General features: G+C 35.1%; 1 protein-coding gene across 1 annotated transcript; it reads right to left on the bottom strand.

The window, feature by feature from the left end:
• Positions 1-859: 859 nt before the first annotated feature.
• LOC129000153 (glucose dehydrogenase [FAD, quinone]-like) lies at positions 860-10,991 on the bottom strand. Its single transcript, XM_054427087.1, has 3 exons — positions 10,938-10,991; positions 8,125-8,347; positions 860-4,973 (listed from the first exon to the last, which is right to left on the bottom strand). The coding sequence occupies exons 1-3, from the start codon at positions 10,970-10,972 to the stop codon at positions 3,324-3,326; spliced, it is 1,908 nt and encodes a 635-aa protein (XP_054283062.1). The 5' UTR covers positions 10,973-10,991; the 3' UTR covers positions 860-3,323.
• Positions 10,992-13,840: the final 2,849 nt, after the last annotated feature.

Below are 13,840 nucleotides of genomic sequence, written 5' to 3'. Positions count from 1 at the left end.
ATGCTGATGAACTGATCCTGGTCTAAACGATTAAAATGTTCCATATTGTTGTCATAAACGTAATGGTAAAACAAGAGTTATTTATAAACGTGAACACATATCTAAACACTATCCTATTTTTCTGTGAAAGCGGGCAAGTATTTTGTTCAGGGAATTTGGGGGTATGAAATACTGTAGTCCTACCTCCAACAGGAAAGGGGACTCGAGAAATATGCCCTTCGTTGAACAAATATTTTTACTTAAGTTTTAGCTTCTTTTAAAACTCTTTAACACACATTTTTAGATTGTCTTAAGAGCCTAAATTCTCTCCCAAAAAAGTGTTACTGTGTACTTTGTAAGCATTTGGATTTGAAATTGTCGAATCAACATAAAAACTGCGAAAAGAGGAAAATTAAATTAGTTGTTTTAAATGCAGTAGTCCCTCAATAATCCGGCATAATCTGAGAGTCTGTAGATGGTCCGCGGTTATCATAATTTATTGTGAAGCACTATGTTCTTGAGAGGTAGTTTTGCGCCCTCCCTCTCCCTTTCATTTGAATTAAAAAAAACATTTAAGTCCGCAGCAAAACAACGAAAGGGCTTGTTTTATTGTGTTTAGTTTTGATCGTTGATAAGAGCAAAATCACTCTCACAAATAGTAAAAACGTACTCCGTTAATTAATTGAGATAAGTCCAATTTCTAAATACCACACATTTGTTTACATTCTTATTTCAAAAAATTCGAAGGGCACTATTTTAAAAGTAAAATGGATTTAATTATAAACAAGTTCTAAAATTCATTTTGTTTTATTTAAGACGTAACTACAAACATTTACAACTCTTATAAACTAATTTAATTAGTGCTAAACAAAATGTGTTTGTTGTTGTTTTTCCCTAATCAGCTCCCTCTTTCTATTATAGTAGTACGCAACGATATCGTGTAAGGATAGTCTTTACCACGAAGTTCTAGTATTCGTGGTCTCACTTAAAGACACGAGTAAAAATTGTAAGGTACAGGCCTTGGCGACTGGCGAGTGTCTTTAAAACTTCTACGGGTTTCGTAAAGGGTAATTACGTGAGTTGCGTACACTAATTTTCCCTACGGCCGTTTTTTAATTAGGTACTAAAAATTACTACTCATGACTTTCGTTAATAACTTCGCATTGCCACAGATTGTGATGTAACGACTTATCCCAAATCAATTCATTTATTGTCGTATAAAAACATACAAAACATACGTATGATTAAAGATTTTCTTACCTAATTCAAAAGTAGGTTTAATGGTAGTCTGATAATTACATTGGTGAATTCTGATAAAATGGCTCTGTCTGGTAAAATATGAATGTACTGAATTGTTAGCAGGAATATTATTAAGATTTTCTTTAATGTACAACAAAGAATCAAGTAAATATTCCAACCACTCACTCATTGTTTAATCTCAATGTTAAATTGGTCTTAACAGCTGATAACAGGGCATTCGTAGTATTACAATTTTACTTCTTTTCTCCCAATCATTGAACCTCATTGGCCCAAACTTTTACTGTTAAATAACAAAAAAATACTGTAATAGTATCAACGTTACTAGTCCTGAAAATAAGTGTTTACCGGACTAGTGTGGTCGTTCGTTTCGCACGGGATTACCATACGAGTCCGGTAAACACATTTTGGACGAGTGACGTACGATAGTTTACACCAGACAAATTAATCTGTCCTTATAATTTAAGGATACTGTATGTTGGTGGTAATTTTTCCCCAACTAAAGGACTAACAATCACTAGTCATAACAACCTCTAAGAGAGGTTATGTTTATGTTTATAACCACTCATCACCAAATACAGTATAATCAGCTGGTTGGTGTCAGGTAAAACTCATTTGAGTACATTAGTATGTAATGAAACCCCATTTGATAAACAGGCGGCAAACAGCTTAAACAAATGGGGTTTCATTGCGTACTACTCGTACTGTAATGAGTTTTACCGGACACCAATAAGCTGATTATGCTGTATTTGGGTGGCAATGAGTGGTTATATGAAAAAAAACATAACCTCTCAGAGAGGTTATGGTTATAACTAGTGATTGTTAGTCCTTTAATCAATATAAGGATTTGTAGTATGGCGTAAAATACCGTACGTCACTCGTATGGTAATTCCGTACTCAACTTCGTCTCGCACGGGAACGACCACACTCGTCCGGTAAACAAATACCCATTTTCAGGACTAGTAACTAATATACGATTACCGTGCACTTAGTCAGCTGATGAAATAAACAGCTAATTGCAACGGTCTATTTTAATTTTCTGAAATATAAAAATAAAATATTATAATTTATGTTATGTTCTAAATAAATTGTGTTATGAGAGAAAAGAATTTATTTATAAAAATAAATACGTCTGCCTTAAAAAATAAGGTTGCCAATGACACAGAAAAATAGTACACATAAAATATCGAAGGATTATACAGCTATAAGACTGATTAATTTTGATGTTTGCCATATGATTTCTCATTATGGTCATTGAACCTCTTAATGTTTCATGAATAATAATTTTCAAAAAGGATCTGTCCAAATCATATTGTTTCCAAAAGTTTCCTCTAGAACCAATAAACAATCCAATCACCTCAATTTTCAAAATTTTAAAATTTTGCTTGAAATATTCAAAGGTAGAATCATAATTTTTTTTCTTTTCTTCATTTACTTCGTTAGCTTGATTTATGTTTATTTCAAATCGAATTGTAGGATCCAGAATTATGCCTTTGTTAGTTTCTCTTTCGATCAATAAAATATCTACTCTTCTGGTGCTTCCGTTAGAAGAAAGACAGTGTACTTCTTCTTGCACTTCCCATGTATTATACCTTTTTTGGAAGGCATTTGCTATGATACTTCTTATTTTGTGGTGCCTAAAATGAAAATTAACTAAAAAATGAACTAATTTTTCTGTGTAGTATTATGTAAAGTTTCGTACGTTATTCGCTATTACTATTACAGTGTAGTACCACAGAAAGCATACTACTAGTATGTTTTCTGTGGTAGTACGAATTGAAACCCCATTTAAGCTGGCGCCGGCGGCAAACAGCTGTTTTCTGGGCTAAATCCTTGCTGGGAATTTCGTTAAATCAGTGTATTGTGAGTGTGTTGCCGTCAAGTAAATCTTTTCAAATGAAAGAATTCAATTGAAAAGGCTGGTTTAAAAAAGGTCGTAGGTGATAAGATTTTTATAATCAATGACGATAAAAATGAATTGAATCAGACCTGATGATGGAAGTTAGACTTCTGAAACTGTAGTTGGCTTGTGGTTATTTTAAATCTGAAGAAAGAGTTTGATATCCTATATGTTCGTATACAAAATTTTACAGTTCATCATCGGCCCAGTCCTGTTTGATCATGTCAGCAGCTTTCTCACCTATCATAATAGTTGGTGCATTAGTATTTCCACTGATGATCTGAGGCATGACAGAAGCGTCTACTACACGCAAACCCACCAAACCTTTGACTCTAAGCCGAGGGTCCACAATGCTGTCAGGGTCCTCAGGGGGACCCATTTTGCAGGTAGATGTCGGATGAAACGTCGTGGAGACCATATGTCTAAGAGAGCACGTCCAATACTCATCTGACGGAAACTCAAAGTCCCTACAACCTGGGATGTCTATTTTATGAAGTTTAGCATCTAAGGTTTTCATAGCCTTGGTATTAACAAGTTTTTCTACAAATCTAATGGACTCGAGATAAACTCTTATGTCATCTTCATTATTAAGGTAACCAGAAATAATTTTAGGACTTGATTTAGGATCGGTGTTTCTTAGTAAAACCTTTCCTCGGCTTTTCGGTCTTAAAAGCGTTGGCATAGCAAGTACTAAATAACGGTTTTTATTAGCGTTAATGTAAGACTTTGAGATGTCCTCTTTGATATTGTAGGTATGTTGGACAAGCCCAATAACGTCTTCCTCCATGTTTGGATCAATATCCACCATGTGAAACTGTATTTCGGGGTAGTCGTCTTGGTTGTCATCCTTTTCAACATTGATAAATATCGAAGAACTCAAAAGTCCAACATTGCTAAATTTACCGGACGACTTTGTTAGAAAATCAAACATGTGTTCCAGATGTGATTTAACTGGTTTGCTGTAATTAAACGACAGTAAAACTCCGGTCATAAGCATATGGTCTTGTAGATTTTCACCGACTTTCAAATCGCTCACAACTTTAATCCCTAATTCATCCAAGTGAAGTTTTGGTCCGATTCCAGACAGCATTAAAATCTGAGGAGTATTTATTGCTCCTGCAGATAAAATAATTTCCTTTGAAGCTTTAACTGTAACCACAGAACCTTCTTTGTTTGTAAACTCAACTGCATACACTTTATTTTTGTCTATTAAAACTTTTGAAACCAAAGAAAACTTAGATACTTTCAAATTTTTCCGATTTTTTACCGGAGTCAGAAACGCTTTTGCAGCACTGCACCGTTTTCCATCGACAATCGTACCTTGTAGAGGTACAAAACCTAGTTGAGACTTCCCGTTACAATCCGTATGAACTTTGTAGTTTAACTCTTTCACTCCGTTGGAGAAAGCGTTAATCAGTTCCTTCAGTTCTGAGTTGTTGTAAGTTGACACTGTGAGCTGGCCTGTTGTCCCGTGATAATGGTTGTAGTTCTCACTGTCCTTGACTTCTTGAGCCCGAAGTCCCTCGGATTTCTTGAAGTAAGGCAACACATCCTTGTAGCCCCAGCCATCGTTGCCAGACTCGAGCCATGCGTTGTAGTCCCGAGGATGGCCTCTGACGTACAAGTTGGCGTTTATTGTACTACTTCCACCAAGCACCTTCCCTCGAGGCCACCGGCAGCTTCCCCCCACCATCCCCAGGCAGTTGTCCTCTCCAGGGTCCGTCAGGTAGGCCCAGTCTACTGAGGACCCATGCAGGAAGTGGTGAAGTCCTGGAATCTCTGATGTCTTGGTCGGGTTTCCACCAGCCTCTATCAGCAGCACTTTCCACTTCTTCACCTGTTTTGACAAATAGTATTACACTTCACACCTGTATAATAGTTATTCAGTGTCGATGTTACCTATGGTAACCATAGGTAACAATGGTATTCACTAAGAACTGGTGAAATCAATAAAGTAAGGACAGAGTGTCCACAAAAGATTAGTACAATTTCATACCTAAGCAAGGTTCTAAATTTGAGAATAGTATCGATGTAATACCATTTGGAATTACCTTTTACTGTTCAGAAATATTTATGAAAAATTTATCATAAAATTATATTCAATTTTAACAAACTGATTTATAAATCTGTTTTGAATATATATTTCATATTTAGATACTATTTATCTACATTTATAAAAGTATGTCAAGCAAAGAAGTAATATAATAAATAACCAATATTGTTAGAGAAGTAATATTTCTCATCTTGTCTTTACATCATCACCTGATCAAATATTAATTGTCTTGTTTACCTTTTGTAGGTTATGGTTTTGTAAATCCAGAAATGTTGTGTTCTTAGAGGAAAAACCAGTTGAAGGGGGAGAAGTGAGAGATAACCAATCATACAAGATTTTAGATCTATCAAATGATGATTCAGAGAGTAGAACCATAACTGAGAATGATATTAATGATGACATAGCTGAGGATGTATCAAATCTAGAAGAGGACATGTGTATAACAGATGACACAATATCAGAACCTGACACAGAAAACAGAGAATCAAGTCTTGAAGAAGAAAAGCGAGAATCAAGTCTTGAAGAAGAGATGTACACAACAAATGATCCTGAAGCAATCCCAGAGGTGAGAAGATATCTACAAAGAACACGGAAACCAAAGGACATGGGACCATTTGAAGTATATAATGTGGTTCATGATCGTACAAAAATTCATCGTTTGGATTTGTCAACTGCTTTTTTGAACAGACAGCGGAAAGAAGCCCTACATATTCAACCGCCTGAAAACTTTGTTGTGTTAAGAAACAAGACAAAAGGTGTTCCTGGCCCAATGCACCAAGAGTCAGTACAATTAATCGGACTGGATCAAGTTGATAAACATTATGGGGTGGTGTTAGAGAAGTAATATTTCTCATCTTATCTTTACATCATCACCTGATCAATTATTAATTGTCTTGTTTACCTTTTGTATGTTATGGTTTTGTTTTTGGTGTAGTTGTTAAAAAGATGTATCAATAATTTGTTCAGTACAAAAACGTTTTCCATTATATTTCTGGGCTATTTATTACATTAACTATTAAATATAACCAATCCTGAATATCTTCCTCAGGCACAGAAACATCACCATCGTCTCGTGCGTTCACAAAAACCTTATCGAAAGTCTCCCGCTATTGTGGTAAAATCAGGAATATCTCCGGTCTCCCACGGTAATGTGGAAATTATCGTATTGGTCACTAGAAAGATATTAGTTTTACAAATAATTGTTGCTGATTTTGTTTGCCTAAATACAAAGGCTGTTCAGGAAAGAGTTTGTACCTACAAGAAAAATTGTATTACATAGGTACCTTTGAATGATCGACTAAAATACTAATTTTCCACATAGCTGCCCAACAAAATGAAGCATTTTTGTATCAAATCAATGGAGAAGCTTTGAAACTCCTATGATCTTGAGTTCCACTGTCTGCCAGCTCAGCTACCTAATGACACAAAATTGGAGGCCCTCGTCATAATCAAATCGCTATGCTGCTACCCTAGTCTTCTTTTTTGTGCTCAAAACAAGTGAAAGTCGGAGCCTGGTATGGACTCTGGGGTGGATGGTTGAGGGAAAATCTCCCATTTGAATGTTTGAAGAAGATCAAGTGTACGATTTGACGTGTTAGGTCGGGTATTGTCATGAAATAACAAAATTTTGGATATCAACTATGGTTTGGCGATTTCTAAAATGAATGCACCATTTCCGAACGTAACTTAAACTGATTACGTTGTTACTGAACACTTCACACCCTTGACGATAAATTTCTATGGGTTTTAACCCAATAAAGCTTTTAAATGTATGACCACTACCAAACCGTATTACAGAGCGCACCTCAACTGGCAGAATTTCAGTTGTAGGACACTTTTTAAACTTGAACACTGCGACAACAAGCAGCACAAACACATTTCTCCTGTAGTTGGACAGTGATTGAGTTACTGAGGTGAACGGGACCAGCACTTACCTATCAGCATCAGACGTAAACTTTCCTTACTTTCTGAACCGCATAATGTGATGTCAAGAAAATTAGGAAGTAATTATCGTGATGGCCAACCTCGCCAATTGTATCTGCTGGTCAAGAATTTTGATTTCAGGTCACAATTATTTATTTAGATAAACAAACTCGGCAACGATTACGAATGAAATTAAACTTGGGCATGAGGCCAATACCATAACCAATAACCAAGAACATCTTACATACGCTGTAAATTATTAGTATATGGCTAATGTATAAAATTGCACCACACTAATCTTATGTGGAACCCTGTACTTTGTGTTATTTTGAGCTGATTATGACAAAATAGTTAAAAGAAACCTAGTAGATGAAACTTGTGAAAATAATGCACAGCAATGCCCTCCCTCCCCACCCATTGAATTCATATTGGAGCCCCAGATTAGGTTGCACCATACTTCGGCAATTCTTGCAGGAGCAAAGCAGGGCGCGTCAAAGCTCTCCCTCCTGCTTCTTCCTAGGATATTTCGTCCTGAAAACACACAAAGAGCACTGTTGTCACCGTTTTTTTGCACCCTGTGCACACCTTGCAGACTCTTGGTGGTACTTTGCAGCAAAACAAAAACTTCGATTTGAATTTTGGCGAGTGGATTCAAGAAGACATTTACAACTGTGGTTCCATGAGAGTTGGCAGGTGTGGTTACTCCCATAAGATGCGATTATCGCATCACTTTCCCAAGAGTTTCCATATGAGTCACCATGAGTCACTGCCTTTACAAGGAAACACTTTTCTGTGCTTACATTTGCCCACTAAGCTATTTTTTAAACACATGGCAGCGATTAGATCTGCCCTCCGAAAATGAAATTTTCTCTGATCATTTTTCTATTGCCATTGAACTAGCCATTCTAAAACGAACTAAAAGTTAAATCACCCCAATTTCTCTCAAACAGTAAACTAAACAGGGAATGAATAAGGAAAGGGATTCCATAATTAATTCTTTGAAGCAGCTCACCTCCGAAAGTCTACTGGCTACGACACTACCGGCTGACCCTGCGCCCACCACGATGAAGTCAAAACTCTCTCCGTCAATCACCTGGTGGTGTTCTGGGTAGTCTGAGGGCGGAGCTAGCTGATAGTCAGCTGACTCTATAGCAGAGTAGAGCTCTTGTATCATCTCCGTCCCTGGGTCATGAGTCAGATGATGCTGTAAATGGGAATGACCCACACATAAGAAGCTGAAACACAAACAAGCAGTGAATATAAAATACATTTACCTGATTATGATCAATATAGATGGGTAGCTTGACTTCCAATCAGAAGATTGGTTCAATTCCGAGAAAAGTTAGTAAATTTTGATAATTCGAATCGGAACCAACTGTACGAACAAGCAATAGGCTTTTAAGACCAATAGCTATGAAACAGCTGGTCTTGATCAGTAACAAAGTGCCTACTCAGATCATCTCACACAATTCTACGACATTCCATCCCCATGTTAAATTTGTCGTCTAATTTTTAATAAAAATCACCATAGTTGATGTGAGCCCCCAACAGATTGCGCTCATCTAAATTACTAAATTCTGTAGAATAAACAAACTGTTTTACCGAGTCAAACTAATGAATGGAATGACTTTTGGTGACCTATAGCAACTGTTATGACCCTCCTGCTTCTAGCGAATTTCCCATATATGGAATAAGCTATTACTGTAGGTCTCATGGTAAGACATTAGACCGAGGACCGATGTACTTTTTCGTTTTGATGTCCCCAGGGGCAAAACACCCTCTGTTCAGATTCATATATGTGTCCGATAGCAAAATAACTCGAGCAAAAATTATCCGATTTCGATGAAATTTGGTACATGTTGAAGCGTTGTTTTATGCATAACGGTTACATAGATAATTAAAAAAATTTTAAATTTAAAATTCCCATGTTATTCTTATGGAAAATAAATAAACTGTTGTAGTTTGCTTGTGTATCGGATATATATTCAAATTTGGCAATTTTGTTTATTTCATACTAAGTTATCAACATTTCAATAAAAAACATACCTCAATACCTTCCCTGTAGCAGCAAACCTAAGTATTCATTAAAATTAATGTTATATAATTAGAAAATCAATTTGACAATTTTAAGGGAATATTTGAGTAGAAATCAAGCCAGGTAAATGGAAATTTGCTTAGTCGGCAGGTTTGCTGCGGCGGGGGTATTTTTACTTACTTTAAGATCGTCTAGTTCTTAGGCCATTTATTAAAAATACAACAATCATGGACAGCTGGCCAGCTGGGTACATTAAAATCAAATAGTATTTCGTACCTAGGGGCGAAAATGAGGTTTTGCCGGCTTGAGAACTCCATTTTGGTCATTGGTACGAATGCTATTTTTCACCACACTATACTCTATTACCACTGTTTACCACAATAACAATAATAATGCTCACTAATAGTAAACAGAACTACAACTTTATGGTTATGTGAAGAAATAATTTTTGAGGAATCAGTTAAATTATAATAAATAGTTGATGGGCAGCGGTGACAATAAAACAATTCTATTACAATGTGTATTTTAATATTCATTAATTAATGTTTTAAGAAAGTAAGCGGCCAGCTGATTTTCGGTCCTAGGGATGTAAAAACCTGCTCGGTCCCCAAATGACGATGACAGTCGGTATGGACAGCAATACGCGTAGCTTAAACATTGTGGTGAAAAAGATTGTATGCCCCATTAGAAACCCCACTCAACATCTAATAGACCAAATCAAGGATCTATTGAAGGAAAGTAAAACTAGAGAAATTAAAAAAGTAAATCTATTTAGAGCAAAAAAGTAGGTACTAAATTACTAAAGGTTTATATAGCCTCCCAGTAATATTAGTATGATCTCAAATATTAAAAATATTTCTCAATCCTTGTGTTCCTATTTATATAAATAAAACTAAAAAATCTAATGGAAAAATCAAAATGTAACATTCCAAAAACCGGCATGTGATATTCTACCAATTAATTATAGCCGTGAAAATAGGTGACACATTTAAAATAATAGCTTTTAGATCCACGCTCTATTCTGAGGAACAAGGATTTGAGGTTTTAAAAATAATTTATTATAACTATTTAGGTTTCAATAGTCTCTAAAGCATACAAGGTATCTCATCCTATATAAACTTATATTTCATTAATTTAAAATTGCATCCTTGTCTCAGTAACATTATTAAAATACCTTCTCCGCAGACTAATGCCGGGTTTTCCTAGACGGAGAAGAGGCGCGCGGAGGGCGGAGAGCAGAGGGCAGAAAAGCGATTAACATGGTATTCCGCTCCGCTTCTAGGAAAAGAGTAACATTTTAATGACCTAAGACAAGAGGAGTCTGCTCTCCGCGTTCCTCTCTCCGTGCTCCGCTTCCGCACCTAGGAAAACCCAACTTAAGGGAATTTCCATTTGCCTGATTGTATTTACACTAACATATCTCCTTAAAAATATTACATATTTTATTCCCTATTTCAATAGCATTAGTTTGATGGGTACTTAAACGGGTTGAGGTCTTATCATGACTCCTACTATAATAGCTTATTCTCAATATGGGACATTTATTTGCTAAAATATACTTTAAGAACATTCGACAAAATCACCAATTTAAGCAAATTAGCATGAAGCTAAGTAATAGTAAGTAATCACATGTTCATAAGTTTAATTTCACCTAACAAATCAGAGTGATTTTGGTTTGACGCATTCTGAATTAGATTTAATCATACTTTGAGAAGCATTTTGTAATACGTAACACTCTTAATGAACTTAAAATAATGCTAATTGTGATAGACTTTAATGTACAAACTTACAAGCAACACAGAACGTACAGAAAGGCAACGTCCATCCTGAAAGACTAACACCCACTGGAGTCTAGAAACTTTGGCTCTTTGACAAGAAAGACCTTGGGCAATAAACTATGTGGAACAAGAAACCATTTGAATTGGAAATGTTGTCTAACAATGATATAACACCCTTTGGAGCTTCAATACTGGTTTGTACAAAACGTTAAAAACTATTCAGACTCAGCATCAGTGGATATGATACAGCAAACAACTTGAGTACTTTCAATAGCAATTTGTTGAGCATTTCTGTAATTATTTGGATGCAAGATTGCATGTATAAATTACAGTAATTTTCTGACCTTGTAATAATCAATCATGGAACAAAGTGCATACATTGAATATCTGACTTGAGTGGATGTATTTAGTTTTTTCTTGGTTTACTGATGTTTTATAAACATAAATACTGGTACTTAACTTTCGATTTCAATTTGATTACCTGTAAATTTAAAAAAGCATAAATAAATCCATATATATATATATATATCCCAAAGTACCCATGATCTTTTAAAAACTACAAGTCACAACCCATACTTAAAATGTTCGTCATATTAATAGTTTAGTATATTCTCCATAAGAATAACAAATGAGAGTTTTAAATGAGGAGTTTTTTTAAAACTTCTCCGTAACCAATAACCATACAAAAACACTTTGATATACATCATTATTGGTTTTTTAAGCTCTTTAAAAAGGTCTAGAGAAAAATTGAAAAATTTTGTGTTTTAAGGGTAAAAAATGAGAAAACCCCATTTTTACCCCATACAACCCCCCGTTAAACCCCGTTCCCATGGTCCGATCATGCTGGTTTGCGAACTCATTCAAGTTTATGCCGTTTACACCTACAAACCAAATTTTATCAAAATCGGACAAAAAATACTCAAGTTGTTCACAGACGTATATATATACATATATAAAAAATTTGAATGAATGGTGTTTTTGGCCTCTGGGGACATCAAAATGAAAAAAGAAATCGGTCCCGGGCATAGGTCTTACCGTGTCACCTACAGTAAATATAGCTTCTTCCCTATAAGGAAATTTGCTAAGGGCCCAGGTCTTACCATGAGACTTACGGAGAATAGCTTATTACCTATATGGGAAATTCGCTAATAAACAAAATAAATATGTGAATGTAAACAATTTACAAATTATTGAATTTTGAATAAGAACAGTATGTGATTGAGAAAAAATTAAAAAAAACAGACCAAATTAATGAGAAATTTAAAATTCAGCTGAATGTGTTGAATATCACTTTTTACTATCTTAAATCATAGATAAAACATAGTCCCTTAATAGATTTTCCATCCTTATGGAACAGCTGAAGCCAATTTTATTGTTAATTCTGTCCGGTTTTCTGTAGATGTTGTGTTTTATTTACAATTTGTTTCTTTGTTATTTCAGTAATTTAAAACCTCGTTTAACCAAATAAAACTATCTAGTCATAAACAAAAACTCGTCCACTAGCTATATAACCAAACAGTGAGACACAAATAATAAGAAACTAGCCCTAAAATAATGGAAACAAAATTTAAACAAAACACGACATCTACAGAAAACCGGACAGAACTAACAATAAAATTGGCTTCAGCTGTTCCATAAGGATGGGAAATATACTAGACTATGTTTTTATCTAATGCTTAAATTTATCAGAAGGAAACTTAGTTTTTAAGTATCAACTGGTGTGCCAATTATTTAGAAAGCCCAGTCAGTTGCATTTAAGGGTTTATTTGGATCTAGATTAAAGGGTATAGTAGCCTTCAAAATTTAGTTTGCGTTACTACCTCGAAAATCTTTTTGAATGATGGAAGAAAAAGAGGCTGTAATATCCCTGTGAAAAAGTAAGTTAAAAACTGAGCTTCATAAAGGTTTTATATTGGCCAATGCTTCCAAATAAATCTTTGTGATCCAAGTAACATCATCAGTAGGGGAGGATGGGCCACAGTGGAACAACTATATTTTTTTTGTATTTGGCTAGTCTGCCAACTGCTGCACTCTGTGAGTGAACTCCAAAACTGTTTGTTCACCCTTACAAAAAATTGCTCATTCATTCATTTTGCTGCTTGTTCATTTGTGCAAATGGCTGCCTCCATGTAAGGAAGAGATATTATTCTTATTCATATTTTGTTTTTGACATCTTGAAGTAACTTGTCCAGGTTGTTTCTTCACAACGTTAACTTTTATTTGAAGTTATTAGAGATAAGTGGCACATACCAAGTATAAATAACAACTCTTTTTAAATTTTAGACTATAAACTTAGTTAGCATTTGTACAAAGTTCTGAAGTGGAATTAGGGTTAGATTTTCTTATCAAACAGACATGGGCCATTGGGCCACAATGAAACAGTTGATGCTGGGCCACAATGGAACTGTTCCAATGTGACCCAACAGCATGTGTTTCATTGTAGCAAAAAATATTATTAATTTATTAGTTTGAAACCCAACTATGGGGTTTTCCATCAAAATATCATTTTTTGGAAATTTTTCAATAGGCAAAGTCTTGAATGGCTGTTTAGAGATCAATATGTTAAGAGGAAGAAAGTGAATTTTGACTTGCACACTGTAAACTAATTACGAGTAGAAGCATTTGAGAATGTTAGTTTTTACATGTGTATTATTTGTGGTGAATAAACAACTTATTGTACTGTATTTTTGCATTTTAATTCATTTTGTTCCACTGTGGTCCACACCAACTAAGGTTTTTCTAAACAGTCCATAAAAATCAGTTTCCATTTCATCATCAATTTAAAAATATATGTAATGTGTGCAGGAAAGGTTGTTCTATAAGTGCATTTATCTTCTGGAGCTGTTAACCAAACATGTAAAAAACCAAAAATTGTTTCGTAATTTTTGTTCCATTGTGGTCCACCCCTCCCCTAC

The sequence above is a fragment of the Macrosteles quadrilineatus genome, unplaced genomic scaffold, assembly GCF_028750875.1.
Source record: "Macrosteles quadrilineatus isolate MER2022 unplaced genomic scaffold, UCM_ALF_1.0 Scaffold_8__2_contigs__length_117827958, whole genome shotgun sequence".
NCBI lineage: Eukaryota > Metazoa > Arthropoda > Insecta > Hemiptera > Cicadellidae > Macrosteles > Macrosteles quadrilineatus.
Note: the sequence above shows the minus strand (reverse complement) of the source record. Positions and strands in the feature narration are given on the sequence as shown.

Excerpts from the sequence above, each read along its gene's own strand:
- LOC129000153 (XM_054427087.1), bottom strand. The coding sequence starts at position 10,972 with ATGGACGTTGCCTTTCTGTACGTTCTGTGTTGCTT. Across the intron at positions 8,348-10,937 it reads CTGTACGTTCTGTGTTGCTT|CTTCTTATGTGTGGGTCATT; the intron begins GTAAGTTTGTAC and ends TTTGTGTTTCAG. Across the intron at positions 4,974-8,124 it reads TAGCCAGTAGACTTTCGGAG|GTGAAGAAGTGGAAAGTGCT; the intron begins GTGAGCTGCTTC and ends TTGTCAAAACAG.